At 55.7% G+C, this 16,664-nt stretch overlaps 1 protein-coding gene and 1 long non-coding RNA gene across 3 annotated transcripts in view; one reads left to right on the top strand and one right to left on the bottom strand.

The window, feature by feature from the left end:
• Positions 1-16,664, bottom strand: part of LOC125960485 (uncharacterized) — a 327,476-nt gene that overhangs the window by 124,324 nt on the left and 186,488 nt on the right. The window lies entirely within an intron of this gene.
• Positions 1-16,664, top strand: part of SCUBE1 (signal peptide, CUB domain and EGF like domain containing 1) — a 127,712-nt gene that overhangs the window by 95,698 nt on the left and 15,350 nt on the right. For both annotated transcript variants that reach the window (XM_049694546.1, XM_049694547.1), the window contains 6 exons: positions 251-373; positions 2,810-2,926; positions 4,431-4,553; positions 14,228-14,347; positions 14,708-14,812; positions 15,800-15,916. In XM_049694546.1, the coding sequence (XP_049550503.1) occupies positions 251-373; positions 2,810-2,926; positions 4,431-4,553; positions 14,228-14,347; positions 14,708-14,812; positions 15,800-15,916 (705 nt within the window). The remainder of the gene's footprint in view (positions 1-250; positions 374-2,809; positions 2,927-4,430; positions 4,554-14,227; positions 14,348-14,707; positions 14,813-15,799; positions 15,917-16,664) is intronic.

Below are 16,664 nucleotides of genomic sequence, written 5' to 3'. Positions count from 1 at the left end.
CCGGGGATGAAAGGGCGTGGGAGCGTCCCGGTCCCTGTTGTTTGGCCCGGCACCGCAGACACCAGTTCCCTCCCTTCGGTGCACAAACGCCAGGCTCGCCAAGTCCTGGGGGCAGCGGTGTCTCCCGTCCTCCCACCCCCACGGCTGTGAACCAGCCCCCCTTCCTGGGCTCAGCCGGGGGACCCGAGGCGGCCCGGGCAGCGCAGCCCAGCCCACTCTCTTCGCCTCGTCCTGCCGCCCGGCTCCGCAGACATCAACGAGTGCCTGGTCAACAACGGAGGCTGCGACCACTTCTGCCGCAACACCGTGGGCAGCTTCGAGTGCGGCTGCCGGAAGGGGTACAAGCTGCTGACGGACGAGCGGACGTGCCAAGGTGAGCCGCCCTGGTCCTCGTGGGGTCCCGCCCCTCTCAGGCCACACAGGCTCCCAGGAGGGTAGGCGAGCCTGGGGTGGGCGTGTCCGCCGGCCGGGCTGGGCCTGAGGGGCCGGGGATAGTTTTTGTGTCCCTAGCCTGTGCGCTTGCCCTCCTGTCTTCCCGTCCTTTATGATTCTAGGGGCCCTGAGAAGCCATCCAGCCCCACCTCTCCCTGATATAGAGGGGACCTGAGGCCCAGGGAGGGGTCGGCCCGTGTCCCAGGTGGCGCCGGCTCCTCCCTCCAGAGGGGGCCTCCCAGGCCACCGTCAGTGGCTTCAGAGGCCAGGTGGATGCTGCCACCTGGTGGAAGCTGTAGCACGTGGCAGGCGTGCTCCAGCAGCCCTTCCTCAGGGTCCCTGGGCACCTGCCAGGAGCAGGGGTGATGGGAAGAGAGACCTGGGCAGAAGCCAAGCATCATAGCCCGGGACAAGTCCCGCAGACATCCTGGATGCAGTGAGAGCCCAGAGGATGGGCAGTGGAGAGACGGGTCAGGGAAGGCTTTGGGGGAGGGGACACTGGGGAAGTGCTTGAAGGATGAATAGGCATCTTCCAGGAGGAGCCAGGGAGGCAAACCCAACCAGGAAGTGGCGCTGTTGGGCTGAGGGGGTGTGAGGAACCAGAAGGAGCCCCGTGGAGCTAGATGAGGCCATTGAGAAGGAGCTGGCTTCGGGGATACGCACAGAGGGCGGGGCCGGGGGGTGGGGGGCCGGCTCAGCTCCATCGCTGTTACCCTGTTGCTGTCCCGTCGTTTCATCTCCACGAGGTCCCAGGAGGCACAGGCTGCACCGGGCCGCATCTGGCTTGCGGTTGCAGCATCCGCCTCGTAGCGGTGCTCAGAGGCCGGCCTGGGGCAGCACGAGGCCCCGAGGGCCCTGAGGAAGGCGAGAGCAGAGGCTGGTAAGGGAGGGTCCAGGGCCAGCCTGTCCTGGGGCTCAGCACGTGACCTGAGCCCGTCGCTTCCCCTCCCTGGGCTTGGCCTCCGCCTCGCTGCTCGGGCGACCTGGCCCTGTCTTCCTCTCAGGGCACAGGGGCCCGCTGGGAGCACGGCACCTGTCCGGGCTCCGATCAAGGCTTCTCTGCACTTGGGCTTTGTCTGTCCATCTGCCTCGCCGCGTTCTGTGAGGGCTGAGGGAGGGCCCTCGGCTTTGCATCCCCAGCTGCCCTGGGAGAGGGGCGGCAGCTGCGGCCGCGGAGGAGGCGATGGCCGGACTGCTCCGGGTTCTGGCTGAGTCTCCTCCCCCCTCTTCCTGACTCAGCTCTGCAAGGCCCTGGGGCTCCGGCCCACCCCTGCTCCAGCAGGCATGCAGGGCCCTTGGGATGGGGACCCCAGACACCTCCCCAGCCCCCCTGAGCTCCACACAATCCCTGAGGATCCAGTGCTGTCACCTCCCAGCCTTTGCCCGGAGTGCCCTTCCCCCACTCTCATTCCTTCATTCCAGGCTAGCCCCATCCTTCAGGGTCTAGCCCAGGTGCCACAGCAGCAGGAGCTCTTCCCAGATCCACCCCCAGGAGGAATCACATCTTCCTTTGAGCATCCGCAGTGATTCCTTCCTCGTGCTCGTGTTATTACAAACACATATGTTATGAGTGCGTCTGTAGGCATGCGAGCAAATGTATTCAAAGAACAGATTCCAGCTGCAGTGCCCAAGGAGAGGCAGGTCAGTGTCTGCCGTGCCCTCGGGACCCCCATCAGCTGTCCCATGGGGGCCACCCTGCTCAGAACTTACGGCCAGGATAGATTTGTCTCCTGCAAACCCGTAGTTCATTTCCTCCTTTCCAGCAGCAAGCACTCTGTGGCCCTCCCTCGTTCCCTTTTTACCCTGGCTGCCAGGGTGGTCAGAATCAAATGTCACATACTATCAAGGCTACTTTGTTATTCCTCATGGGTAGCATCAGCCCTACCCCCACCCCCCTTTCTGTCTGTGCCGTTTTCCCCATTTTCTCCAGAGACATCTTGGGGTGATGGGGGAACACGCTTTGGTCGGCATTCAAGTGGTCTGTTTTCATGTCCCGGTTCAGCCCCTTCCCCAGGCAAGCCCGTTAGTTTCCTGCAGGTGTGGATTAACTACCTACCCTAATCACACTGGAATGGAGGATATCAAAATGGCAGGGATTCGTAATAATCCCTTCTACTCAAAATATTTCTACCCTGCCCACCTCCAGAAAAGACGTGAGGCAGCTTCTCACCCAGACACATGAGGCTAATGGAGACAGAATGGAAAATTGGGCAGCGACACGAAGTCTGACGTTTGCTGTGCGTCGGCTGTGCACTGAGCCTGGGGCCCCAGGACTGTCGGGCACAGAGGTCTGTTGAGTGACTGAGCAAGGGGCAGACCGTGCCATCCACCCCACCCTGAACCTCCTCCCACATTTTGTCTCCCTGTGGCCACACAGACATCGACGAGTGCTCCTTCGAGCGGACCTGTGACCACATCTGCATCAACTCCCCGGGCAGCTTCCAGTGCCTGTGCCGCCGCGGCTACACACTCTATGGGACAACCCACTGCGGAGGTCTGCAGCTCGCCCGCCAGGGCCACCTCCCCCCAGAGGCACGCGCCCGGCCGCACGGCCACCTGCACTGCACCCCACACCCCGACCTTGACCTTGACTCTGACGGGCCTGGGAGGGACTGGTGGGCAGAGGGGTCAGCCAAGGGTAAGGCAGGAGGGTGGGGGGAGGGGCAGCAAGCACCCACTGGGTGCCAGGCCTCAGCCAGGCTGTGGACACGGGCCTGGAAACAGCAGTTTCCGGGAAACCCCAGTCCGGAAGGGAGGATGGCTGCACAGAGGATCCCACAAACAGTTCATTCCAGCGGAGGGGGTAACAATAGAGAAGGGCAGAGGGTGGGGACAATGGGGGGCTCCTAAAGGAGGAGTGTTGGGGTCATGGTGGGGGAAGCGTGCCAGAGGGGTCAGCGTGTGCAAAAGCACTGAGGCAGAGGGAGCACCGAGGGACCGAGAGGCAGCCAGTGGGGCTAGAGTCCCATGAGGGAAGGGGCACACGGCGGGAGGTGCAGACAGAGGGGACACAGGGCTTCGTGAGCCCCAGGGGACTTGTGGCTTTATTCCCAGTGCGATGAGAAGCCATTGGAGGGTTTATGCAGGGGTGTGACGGGCTCAAGTTCATGTAACGAGATCCCTCCAGCTGCCACGTGTTTAGGAGAGTGGAACCCAGGGCACCAGTGGGGACACGGCTCCAGGCATGGGAGTGAGAGCTACTGGAGCCTGGGCAAGGTGGGGAGGGATGTGGAGAGAGGGAAGGTTCTAGATGCCTTTAAGTGCCACGGATGATGGGACATGGGGATGTACAGGCTTGGGGGGTGAAGCTGGCGGGGGTGTCAAGAATGGCCCTGAGGTCCCTGGTGTCTCTCCCTTTCCTTTGACCTGGTGGTAGCCACACTTCCCCTGCTGGGCAGCTGTGAAGTTTAGGTGGGCTCAGGCACAGCTGGTGCTAGGGGCGTGGCTCGTGGGGTGAGCTGCAGATTCTTCTGGAGGGACTCCCAAAAACCTGGGCACCAGCTTCTGCACACAGGTCTTTGGCCCAAAAGAAGGCGGGGCCTCAGGGGAGACTTCCTGTGCCCAGGTGCCTGTTGTGCAGGAGGGAAACTGGCTGGGAAGGGCACGTCCGAAGTCCCGCAGTGAGATACGGCCTCAGGACCCCGGGGCCGTTGCTGATCATTCCAGCCCCACAAGACCTGACTGCAACTTTATTTTGTGCCATTTCTCTGCCCTCCCCCAAGTCTGGGCTCAGCTGCCCAAGTTCAGCAAACCACTGAGGTTCCTGGAGGGGGGGATGTGTGTTGGTGTCTGCGGGAACCCTGTGTGTGTGCAAGCTCGTGTGTGTGTCGTGTGCAACCACATGTCTGCATCCAGTGACAGTATCAGGCTGGCGTCAGGGTCAGGGGACTCTCGGCCCTCCTGTCCTGGGTGGGTCCTGCCCTGCCAGCCCCAAGGGTGTGGCCTCGGCTGGACCGTCCAGCCCCCCCTCCTGCCCTTACGCCTACCTGTGCTTCCAGATGTGGACGAGTGCAGCATGAACAACGGGAGCTGCGACCAGGGCTGTGTCAACACCAAGGGCAGCTACGAATGCGTCTGCCCCCCGGGGAGGCGTCTCCACTGGAACCGGAAGGACTGCGTGGGTGAGTGCCCTGGGGCGGGCCATCGCGAGGACCCCTGAGAAGGACCTGGGTGCCAGCACCTCCCCTGGTGCCTGGATGGCTGGGGCTCCTGGGCAGGTGCTCTCTGCTGCTGGGATACAGCTGATGGGAATGAGGGCTGACAGAAGAAGAGGGGATGCAGCGGGGAGAGCACGCTTGGAGGCGCAGAAACGGCTTGGGGCGGGGGCACGGGGAGCACGGAGGTGGAGACCTGGGGGTCAGCGTGTGCAGCCAGAGCTGTGGACTCAGGAGGAGCTGACACTCAGAAGCCGCAGAGCGCGGAGGCCTCAGTAGCCCCAGCTCCCCTTGTCCTGCCAAGGAAGCTGGTGGGAGGGGAGGGGTGGTTACACGGGGGGCAGCAGCAGCAGAGCCTGGACTGGGGAGCGCTTGGGTCTTTGTACACCCGCCACTGGCCTGGCAAGGGGGGGGCCTCCTAGAGCGCTCAGGGCTCATGCGCCCTCTGCTGCTGGGCTCTGGGGCCTTGGGGCACCTCTCGGCTGACTGCTGGACGGTCCACGTTCACTGGTTCCATAAGCACATACTGACTACCTGCTGTGTGCCGGGCCTGTGCTGGGTCCCAGGAACGGCTCTCAGGTCCTTGCCCCGCCGTGCTCCAGCATCCCCAGGGCCTCAAGAGTAAGCCTTCTAGATCTAAGAGTTCATCTCTCTCGGCTCAGAGCCCTCCAGGGAGTCCTCGTCGTGCAGAAGCAAAGTCTGGGTTCCTGGAATGGCCCAAAGGCTGCTACAGCCCAGCCTGCTTGCCCTCCACCCTCACCCCCACCCACCCCGTGCCAGCCTCCCTGACCTCACAGGTGCAGCCCCCCGACCTCATCATAGCCACGCTCAGGCTCTTCTCTTAGCCTAGAGGACTCGTCACTCCCTGCAGGGATCTGCTTGGGGTGGGGGGCTTCCTGACCACACACCTGGAGCAGCAGCCGGCCCCCCTCTGCGCGCCCTCCGCCTCTTGGCTGTCCGATGCTCGTCTCCTCCCATCGCAGCCACTGGCTGCCGCAGGGTGTTGTCGGTCTGTCCTCGCTGAACATACACTCTGCACACCCGAGCAGGTATTCCTTGCCTGTCTTGTTCACTGCTGTACCCCCAGCACCTAGAACAGGCCCAGCAGCCATAGACTCTCAGTGAAGGATTTGTTGAATGAATGAATGAAAGTGTCAGAGAATGGATACCATCACTTAGTCACCCGAGGTCAGACAGCTGAGTTTATTGCTTACTTGAGCGAGAATTGCTGTGCTGCCCCGGCAGCCTGGTTGAGCAAAGCAAACCGCTGGTTTTGCCTAGAGTTTGGGGGAAGAGCTCGTGCGGAGTTGTGCTGGTGAAAGGCAGGTGATGTCAGTCTCAGCAGCATGTCTTTGCGGGGCGCTGAGGGAGACGGGGCTCACACCAGCCTCAGAAGCCTGATCGCTGAGTGGACTGGCCCAGAGCTGGCTGACTTGCCACGCCCACGCCCTTCGATGGGCTTTCCGAGGTGTGTCCACTGATCATTAGGGTCCTGTGAGGTCTGGTATTTACTGCTGACCAGAGCTATCGGGTACAGGCTTTCTCTAGGGATATGAGGACATGTTTCTTTGTTTGTTTGTTAATTCTCAGTCCCCTTTTTGGTCGTCCCTCCTCAGTCAGAGCTGCAGGAGAGGCCACCAGGGCTTGTCCAGATCTTCACCACTGCCACCAAACCACCCTCCATGAAGGGTCATCAGTGGAGGTCTGACCGTCAGGTCACAGTCAGTCGGGGAGGTTTTATCCCGTTTTTGTCTCTGAGCCATTTGCTGGGACTATACGCTAAAGCAGTTGATATTCTAGACAGTAGATGTGGAAGGATGAGACAGACAAGTGTGACTGCAGGTATTACTAGAAGGTGCTGGAAGGAAGGCCCTCTAGAAGCATGACTTAAGGGTTCCCAGGGCTGACCAGGAAAACCGGTCCCACCTGCTCCCTAAGTCCACAGTATGCAGGTTGCTCTCTCATGTAGCCTCGAAGTAGACAGTTCCACCTCACCTGTACTGTGAATCCAGGTTCCGAATGAAGTACCGGCAGGGCCACAAACTGCCCTGGTTGCCCAGGGGATCCAAGGTCATACTATTGTCTATAACTACCTGCACTAGGCAGGCAGAGTGCTTTGTCCTGCCCCCCACGCCATGCCCTAGGCTGTATTATTCGCTCTATCACCCTAAGTGAGGGACACATGTTTGATGACCACTAAAGCTGTCCAGTCCCTCTGGTTGGGGCCAAGAGCCTCCACCGTCTGCTTCACCAGGTATTATTATGTCCCTCAGAAAGTGTTCTACCGTTAGACGCTTTGAAAAGGGCATCATTCACTGACGGTACTGGGGACTCGTTCACTTGTTACAGTCTCAGAGACCCACAGGGCGGTTAGCTGAGGTCCTGGGGTGGCACCCATGAATCAGATGTCCATGTGAGACACGGGGTCAACCTCAGTGGAGCTGTAGGTATATTGTCTGTGGGTGGTGTTGTGACGAACAGTCAGATACATTGCAAGGCAGCTGAACTGGTCTCTCCTGATGGGAGGGCATTTTCCTTTTTTATGTATCGCCTACAAAGACGATCATAATTACATCCGTGTAACATACTTTATAACATTTCTAAATGTTGGCTTCCCTAGCGATAGCTTGGGAGAACTGATTTAAAGAATCAGGATGGTAGGGGCTTCCCTGGTGGCGCAGTGGTTAAGAATCCACCTGCCAGTGCAGGGGACATGGGTTCGAACCCTGGTCCGGGAAGATCCCACATGCCGGGGCAACTAAACCTGTGCACCACAGCTACTGAACCTGCGCTCTAGAGCCCGCGAGCCACAACTACTGAGCCTGTGTGCCACAACTACTGAAGCCCGAGTGCCACAAGTATTGAAGCCCACGTGCCTAGAGCCCGTGCTCTGCAGCAAGAGAAGCCACCGCAATGAGAAGCCCGCGCACCGCAACAAAGAGTAGCCCCCACTCGCCGCAACTAGAGAAAGCCTGCGTGCAGCAACAAAGACCCAATGCAGCCAAAAAGTAAATAAATAAATTTATTTAAAAAAAAAAAAAAGAATCAGGATGGTGGCTATCACTAGTAAGGCCTAGATCTAGATGAGTTATTTGTAAGGGAAACATGATAGGGTAAAGCAGAAGTGTACAACCTTAAATGCATAAGGTGGGAAAATGTGATCCGAAGAATGAAGAGCAAAGGTTTGCAAAAGAGCGTGTGGAAATCAGTGGTTACAGACATCTAGGAGAATTTATTCCAGTGGTCTTAGGCACAAGCTCTCTATTCTGTGTAGCCGTCACCCGGTTCTGAGAATCTCGGGTAACAGTCAATTTCTGTGAACTGTCTGCTTTTGGGGGTTCTCTGAAAAACCTCAATTTAAGACCTCTAGGGCTTCCCTGGTGGCTCAGTGATTAAGAATCCGCCTGCCAATGCAGGGGACACGGGTTCGAGCCCTGGTCCGGGAAGATCCCACATGCCATGGAGTAACTAAGCCCGTGAGCCACAACTACTGAGCCCACATGCCACAACTACTGAAGCCCGCGTGCCTAGAGCCCATGCTCCGCAACAAGAGAAGCCACTGCAATGAGAAGCCCACGCACCGCAACAAACGGTAGCCCCCCCCCCGCCCCGCGCCACAACTAGAGAAAGCCCGTGCACAGCAATGAGGACCCAACACAGCCTAAAATAAATAAATTTATAAAATAAAAAATCTGTAAGTGGTGACTTTACAGTAAGTTCTGAAAAATTCATTTTTGTTTCTTAAGAAAAAGTAGGGGTAATAAAGACTGTGATATTTCTGAGTAATTCATGAATAACTCTCCCAGTAAAATGTGTCTGTATGTTACTAAGTAAATTAGTGGAATATCCCAAATAAGGAGCACAAAATCTAATAATATTTTAGCTCCTATGAGTGCTGTTATTTTTTTCAACAAGAGACTGCTTCAGTTCATCCAGAAAGTAAACATAGTATTACTAGAGCATAATTATAACCCATGAAATCCATCTGGACACGCTCAAAGTGTCCCTTAGGGCTTGGTTCCAGTGCATGTCCCATCTTTACCCTTTACCCAGGATTCTGAAGGTCACAGCCACACCACGAACTGGCCATTTCCTCTGCCACCCTGGAAAAGCTTCTCACCAACGTTGTCTAATGTCACCACCAGTTTGTCCCTGCAAGGATGGGTTGTCTTAGGAAAGATGTTAGCAAACGTCTGAGTGAGGTGGTCTGGTGGTCCCAGGAGGCCGCTCTGGCTTCACCAGGCATCGTCCTCATGCCTCTTACAACTTGCTCCCCCCGCTTCTTTACAGAGTAGGAAGCCAAACAGTGTGTGTGTGTGATGGAACCCTTGGGCCCCTCTGTCCTTGCCCCAGGACTTGGGCCAGAGCAGCCTGTTTCACATGATGATCCGGAAGCATTGCCACCGACTTGCACCTCTTCTGCTGTGGGCCTCTGTGCTCCCGTTATGCGCAGGAAACCTCTCTGTTTTCAAAGCGTTCTAAGGTTGACTGCTTCCGCTCATGTGCATATTGACCTTTTATGTTGAGCAATTTAACATGCTAGAGAGAGCCACGGGTGCGGCCCTAGGCCAACTGGAGCCCCTCCGGGCTTGATTCCGGCCTGGAGGATTCTTGCCTGTCCAGCCTGGTACTATCTCTCTTCCTTTTTTTTTTTTTTAAAAGTACTATTTTTTTTTTTTTTGGCTGTGTTGGGTCTTCGTTGCTGCGTGTGGTTTCTCTCTAGTTGCGGCGAGCGGGGGCTACTCTTTGTTGCAGTGCGGAGCACGGGCTCTAGGCACACCGGCTTCAGTAGTTGTGGCTCGCAGGCTCTAGAGCGCAGGCTCGGTAGTTGCGGCGCACGGGCTTAGTTGCTCCGCGGCATGTGGGATCTTCCCGGACCAGGGCTGGAACCCGTGTCCCCTGCGTTGGCAGGCGGATTCTAAACCCCCGCGCCACCAGGGAAGCCTCCTGTCTGTCTTCTTTTTGTTTTTTGCTCTTATTAACAGCTTTTTTGAGATATAATCACGTGCCACAAAATTCACCCATTTAGTGTACAATTCAGTGTGTTTTAGTATAATCACAGAGTTGTGCAACCACAATCCACTTTAGAGCATTTTCATTACTGCCCAGAGAAACCCCGTGCAGTCCCTCCCCATTTTCCCTCAAGCCCCCCAGTCCTAGGCAACCATAATCGACTTTTGCCTTTTATGAATTCGCCTACTCCGGACATTTCATGTAAGTGGAATGCGACGTGTGGCCTTCTGTGACTGACATTTCATTTAGCGTAATGTTTTCAAGGTTCACCCACGTTGTAGCATGTGTCAGTGCTTCATCCCTCTTTATTGCTGAGTTACATTCCACTGTGTGGTTATACTGCATTTTGTTTATCCACTCATCAGTCGATGCACATTTGGGTAGTGGCCAGTTTTTGGCTATTATGAATAATGCTGTTATGAATATTCATGGACAAATTTCTGTATGAACGTATGTTTACAATTTTCTTGGGTATATACCTAGGGGTGGAATCGCTGGGTCATATGGTAACCCTGTGTTTAAATTTCGAGGAACTGCCAGGCTATTTTCCAAAGTGGCTGCAGGATTTTCCACTCCCTCCAGCAGTGCGTGAGGGCTCCCGCTTCTCCACGTCATCACCAGCACTTGTTATTAGCTGACTTTTTGATTATAGTCACCTCACTGGGTGTAAAATGGTATCTCATTGTGGTTTGTATTTGTAATTCCCTGATGGCTCATAACGTTGAGTATCTTTTCATGTATTTATTGGCCATTTGTGTGTCTTCTTTGGAGAAATGTCTATTCAGATCCGTTGCCCATGTTTTGATTGGGTTCTTTGTCTTTATGATTCAGGTGTAAGAATTCTTTATATGTTTTCGATACAAGTCCCTTATTAGACATAAGATTTGCAAAGATTGTTTTCTCATCCTGCGAGTTGTCTTTTCACTTTCTTGATGGTGTCTTTTGAATCACAAAAGTTTTTAATTTTCGTAAAGTTCAGTGTATCTCTTTTTTCCTTTGGTTGCCTGTGTTTTTTATGTCACTTCTAAGAAACTGTTCATTGCCTAATCTAAGTTCCCAAAGATAACACCTGTTTTCTTCTAAGAGCTTTATATTTTTAGCTCTTACATTTAGGTCTTTGATCCATTTTGAATTAATTTTATATGTGTGAGACAGGGGTCCACCTTCATTCTTTTGCGTGTGGTTCTTCAAGTGTCACAGCATCATTTGTTGAAGAAAATCCATTCCTCTTCCCCATAGAATTATTTTCACGTCCTCGTGAAATCAGTTGGCCGTAAATGTACGGATTTGTCTCTGGACTCTCAGTTCTGTCCCGTTGACCTATTTGTTTGTCCTCATACCTATACACCACTGTAGCTTTATAGTGTTTTTAAATCATAAAATGTGAGTCCTCCTACTTTGTTTTTCATATTTCAAGATTGATCTAGCTGTTCTCGAACTTCCCTTGAATTTCCATATGGATTTTAGGATCTCTTCATTTTTTAAGATAAGTCCCATCAACAAAACAATATTAAGTTGGGATTTGGTGTAGAGCATCCAAAAGATCTGTTCTGGATATGAACACTTCTGAAGTACAGACACACAGAGACGAGTCCCTCCTTCAGGAAGGGGTAGGAGAGGGGATTCCCCGGCGGTCCAATGGTTAGGACTCGGCACTTTCATGACTGTGGCCCGGGTTCAATCGCTGGTCCGCGAACTAAGACCCCAAAAGCCACGTGGTGCAGCCAAAAAAAAAAAAAGAGGAAGGGGTAGGAGAGTTGCTCGACGGTAGTATGAGAAAGAGAAAGGAGCCAGACACCATGATTAGTTCACTGACAAGCAGAAAAAGTCCTGGGTGTTTTCAGGTCACAGGAGGGATCGTACTGCATGTGGTACCCTCAGATTGAAACGTGCTTCTGGTACAAGATCTGAAGACGTTTCAACGACTTTATCCAAGGCTGTGCTTGCTCTGAGGCAGGAAGGACAAGCCTTGGTCACGGATGCTCCCCGAGTTGTTGAGTTTGCCCCCTGAGAGCCTGGCCTAACCTTTGCATGTTGATACCAAAAAAAAAAATGATTTCTGGCAATCAGGGAGGATTCAGTCTGGACTCTTCCTGGGCTCTCCTCCAATCGTTCTGCTGATGTCGTGGAAACTTTGCCCCAGGGATTCAGTTTTTTGATCGTACATAATAGAGGTATATTAAGGTTTCCATCGGCTGTCATCTGAATCATGTGTAGGAGAATTTTCTGAGACTTCTAACAGTAACCCCGTAGGTGTATTTTAGCTGGTACTTCCATTTGCAGAGGAGATCCCTCCCCACAATACGTGCAGGGCCTTTGACCTAGAGAAGGGAGGCTTGTTTTCTGATAATGATCCCAGAGGAGCCGTTACAGGCTGGAACTTGGGAAAGAACTGAGGGTTGTTAGAAAGTCCCACCACCTGAGTGGGGTTTTTTTCTTTCTTTTTTTTTGAACATCTTTACTGGAGTATAATTAGTTTACAATGGTGTGTTAGTTTCTGCTTTGTAACAAAGTGAATCAGCTATACATATACATATATCCCCATATCCCCTCCCTCCCACCCTCCCTATCCCACCCCTGTAGGTGGTCACAAAGCACCGAGCTGATCTCCCTGTGCTATGCGGCTGCTTCCCACTAGCTATCTGTTTTACATTTGGTAGTGTATATATGTCCATGCCCCTCTCTCACTTTGTCCCAGCTTACCCTTCCCCCTCCCCGTGTCCTCAAGTCCATTCTCCAGTAGGTCTGCGTCTTTATTCCCGTCCTGCCCCTAGGTTCATCATGACGTTTTTTTTTTTTTAGATTCCCTATATATGTGTTAGCATACGGTATTTGTTTTTCTCTTTCTGACTCACTTCACTCTGGATGACAGACTCTAGGTCCATCCACCTCACTACAGATAACTCAATTTCGTTTCCTTTTATGGCTGAGTAACATTCCATTGCATATACGTGCCACATCTTCTTTATCCATTCATCTGTCGATGGACGCTTAGGTTGCTTCCGTGTCCTGGCTGTTGCAAATAGAGCTGCAATGAGCACTGTGGTACATGACTTCTTTTGAATTATGGTTTTTACTTGAGCGGTTTTAATAAACCAAAGCAAATCAAGTTCACGTCCCCTCAAGCCTTTTACAAATCCCTGACCCTTTCGAATTTGCTTCTTCTCGCCTTGCATACTCTCTCACAACCAGATATGCTTACAATAAGGCAAATGTACTTTTTTCCCCTTTTCCCTTACTGCCGTCGATCTGCCTCCCCTCTTGCTTTTTAGGCGACTTTACCCTTTTCTCTGAGGGCTTCAATGTCCTAAGGTGGTGAGATGGGTGGTTTACACAGCGGAGAGTCAGATCTCCTCTGCATGCGAGCTGAGTAAGCTAGCTTGCCCCTGTTCCGTGGGCGCCAGCAGGACTCGTGGGACCCCCGGGTCAGAGTCCTAGAGCCTCGTAACTCACAGCACAGCCAGCAGCCCCCCAGGTCCCGTCCACCCAGGAGGATGCGCAGACAGGAAATTTGCATCCCGGCTGAAGGACGCCCAGCTTGGGAAACTCACCCCTCGCTTTTGTAGTGAACGGAAGCCAGGCTGCTCTTGTCTGGAGGGAGATGTTACCTCATCCCTAGAAGGTGCTCGCTGTCAACAAAGCCCTGAGAAATGGCTCCGGGAAAGACGCGTCAGTGCTCTGCATACCCCACGTCCCCACAAGGACGTGCGGGCACGTGCAGGGCCGGGCGCGCACAAGAAAGCTGTGCTGTCCATCTGTAGTTGCTGACAATCCCCTCTAGGAAGTCAGAGGAAGTACAGGGAACTGCTGGGGGCTAACGTCTCCCTTGGAAGGTTGGGGATGGCTGTCCTTCTGTTTCTTAACCAGTGAGAACACGGGCTCTTCAGCGGCCCTTTTGGTTTGTTTTATCTGCAGGTGTTTTTGTTCATAGTTTCGTGATCCTTTGGGAACAAAGGCCTTTTGGTCTTGAGTTTGTTTGGGGGCCAGATGTTTCATCTGGAGGGCCGTGAGTTTGTTTTCATTTCTAGCTTGTGTCCTTTTAAGACGCTTCCTTGAAAGTGTTCAGCCACATGTTTAAAATCATCCAGGCTGGCAGTTCCCCTACTGCAACTGCTTATTCCAGCTGTAAGTCCCCTGTTTCAGCCTGTTCCCTGGGGCGACTCCACATGAGAAACTCTGAAGAGCTCCGTTCTGGACATCGTCAAACACCTAATGGATGTGTCTGGGGGCTGCCCCAGAGAGGGCTTCCCGGTGACCCTCCCGTGCTTGGTCACTGCCAAGAAGCCCATGGCCATTTTCAGCCATTCCTTTCCCCAGATGGGCAGGGACACCTGCTCTGGGGGATCCAGCCCTGCCCTTGGATTGCGGCACAGGGAGTGGACCTTCTCACAGAGAGCCTGGACTGGTGTTGGAGGGAGAAGGGAGCAAACCGCTCCCTGGGCCCAGCGTCCCCCTACGTCCAAACGGATGTGGACCCTGCCATCTCCCAGCCCCCTCCCACCAAGACGGTCTGGCCAGGGGACGGACGTGTGGTGGGAGTTCCTGTTGGTCCATGCTCAGGGGCCCTGCCGGCTCCAGAAAGCCACCCCTGGCCCCTCAAGCCCCTCTTGTGTCTTCCTTCTCCTCAGAGACGGGCAAGTGCCTTTCTCGGGCCAAGGCCTCACCCCAGGCCCAGCTGTCCTGCGGCAAGGTGGGCGGTGTGGAAATCTGCTCCCTGTCCTGCCTGGCCCGCACACTCTTCATGCCAGGTAACCCAGGGCTGTCCCCGGGATGGCATGGGGGCGGGGCTCCCTTCCCTGGGGTCCAGCCTCTGCTCCCTGCTGTTCTCCAGGAGAGGAGCCCAACCTAGGGACGAGGACCCCCAGCCCTGGTCACTGAGTGACCCTGGGCAGCTGTCCGGTTCTGTGGGGGCTGCAGTGTCCTTCTCAAAAGTGCAGCGGACGCATTCCTGCCCAGCCACTTAGCCTGTAGTCGTGTAGCAGAAACGGACTGACGTGAGGGTCAGTCCTGACCTTCATTGCATTCAGTGACCCCTCCAAGGCCCCCAGGATGTACGGGTGCTGGAAGGGGGGGCACCCAGGCCCACCTCAGCCCTGGCCTCTCTACAGACTCAGACGACAGCTACAGCCTGAGCTGCGGTGTCCCGGGCCTCCAGGGCAAGATGCTACAGAAACGCAACAGCACCGGCTCCAGCACCGGGCCCAGCTGCTCAGGTAGTCCCTGGCCTGTCCACGCTGCACGCACCTGCGGGACCCCTTGACTTTCCGTCCAGCACCAGGCCAGGGGGAGACAGAGGGGCATGGCCCAGGGAAGGCCTCCTGGCCTGGGGCCTGCCCAGTAAGGCTCAGGGTGCCAGGGAGCTAAGAGCAGGGCCAGGACCCAGAAGCAAGCAGGCTGTAAGCTGAGTCCCAGCCCAAGGGCAGTGGACCACGGAAGGGCCCTTCCGGCTCAGGGCCACGGTTCCAGAGTGGTTTAGTGACCCTGAAGTGCTCCCTAAAGTGGTCTATGGATCTCAGATTCCATTTCAGTGAAGGGAGTCACATCTGCTGCGGCCACAAGGTTCTAAAAACTCCCAGAGTCCGAGCTCGCCTGGGAGACCACCCACCCGCCCCACCGCCCCCAGGAACACTGGAGGCACGCACACTCGCATGCACTTTGGGACACAGCCAGCTCCCCTGCCCGCAGGAGGTTGTGCTTCCGCAGCTTCTCCTATTCAAGAGGCTGGATTCAATGATATGCTTAATACGTACATGATGTAATCCTAAGCTTCTGTGACTATAGGATTCTTTGGTCCAAGGGTCTGCTCTGCTCTTGGAAGGACCCAGCGGCTCTGGCATCTGTATCATTGCAAATCCCCTTCCCTTCCTTGCTTCCCTCTCTCGTCCGTGCTGCCCCTTTTCCTGAAAGCGCCAGCCGCATAGAGTAGCTCTGGTGATGGGGGAGAGGGCAGGAGGCTTGCCCTTCCTCCTCCACCGACCGCTGGCTGGATGGCCCCTGGGGCGAGCAGGACCCCACCGTCCACGCTTGCACCTTTTTCAGGGAGAGAAACAAGGTGGCAGAGGTCCCCACCCACGGCTCCCAGTGGGTTTGTCCCCCTGGCAGCCCCCTCACGCTCAGGCACTCCCTCCGCAGCCCCCGGCCCCACCACCTCCCTGCCCAAGGGAGAGGCCGCCACCCGGGGGGATTTGGACTTTCCCCAGGTGCCCCTGCCACCCTCATCAGGCAGAAGGCCCGGTTCAAGATTCGAGATGCCAAGTGCCACCTCCGGCCCCGAAGCCGGGAGCCGGCAAAGGAGGCCCTGAGGCAGCTGCTGCTGGGTGAGTGGGCCGCCCTGGCACCGCCCACACGGGGGGCGGGGGGAGGTCCCCAGGCCTGGGGGCTGGGAGCCCTGGGTCCAGCGGGACTGGGTTTCCAGGGGTAGGGGCCTCTCTTCGTCCTCACCACCGTGGTCCCTTAGCCCCAGGAGCCACACCTGGTGGACCATAGACAGTGGTGGTGTCCCTGGGGAAGAAAGCCAGCATTTGAGTGGAAAAGCATCCCTGGGGTCCATCGGCCCGCCTCACTCAGGGTTAAATGGGCTCCCCCAGAGCAAGGGCTTTCCGCGCAGCGTGGTCGTGTCCAAACAGGAGGAACCCCGGGCTCACTCAGCGGCTCTCTCTAGAATGAGGGTGGCCCAGAAGGGTGTTCCAGCCTGGGGAGAGCCTGGGGGAACGGACCAGGAGGAAAGCATGCCCGCTCTGTTTTCCACGAAGATTCCCGAACACCTTAGGGTTCCTCCTCAAACCTGACAGAGCTCGGCACCCAGCAGGCCTAACCTGGGCCGAGCGGCCCCGAGCTGGAGCCGCACGGCTTTGCTAAGGAAGAGCGCAAAGTGCCTCACGTGCAGCGGTGTGATGGCCTCGGGAGGGCTGGGTGCAGGGCCTGGCTCAGCCCCCCCGGCCCCTCCTGAGACCTGGCCTTCTCCAGCCTCAGTTTCCCTGTCTGCACATGAACTCTTAGGCAGGGCGGGACCCTGGCCACCAGCAGTCTGTGTGCAGGGTGAGGTAGGACCGTGCTCCCCGCCCC

Source organism: Orcinus orca, chromosome 11 (assembly GCF_937001465.1).
Source record: "Orcinus orca chromosome 11, mOrcOrc1.1, whole genome shotgun sequence".
NCBI classification, from domain to species: Eukaryota; Metazoa; Chordata; class Mammalia; order Artiodactyla; family Delphinidae; genus Orcinus; species Orcinus orca.
Note: the sequence above shows the minus strand (reverse complement) of the source record. Positions and strands in the feature narration are given on the sequence as shown.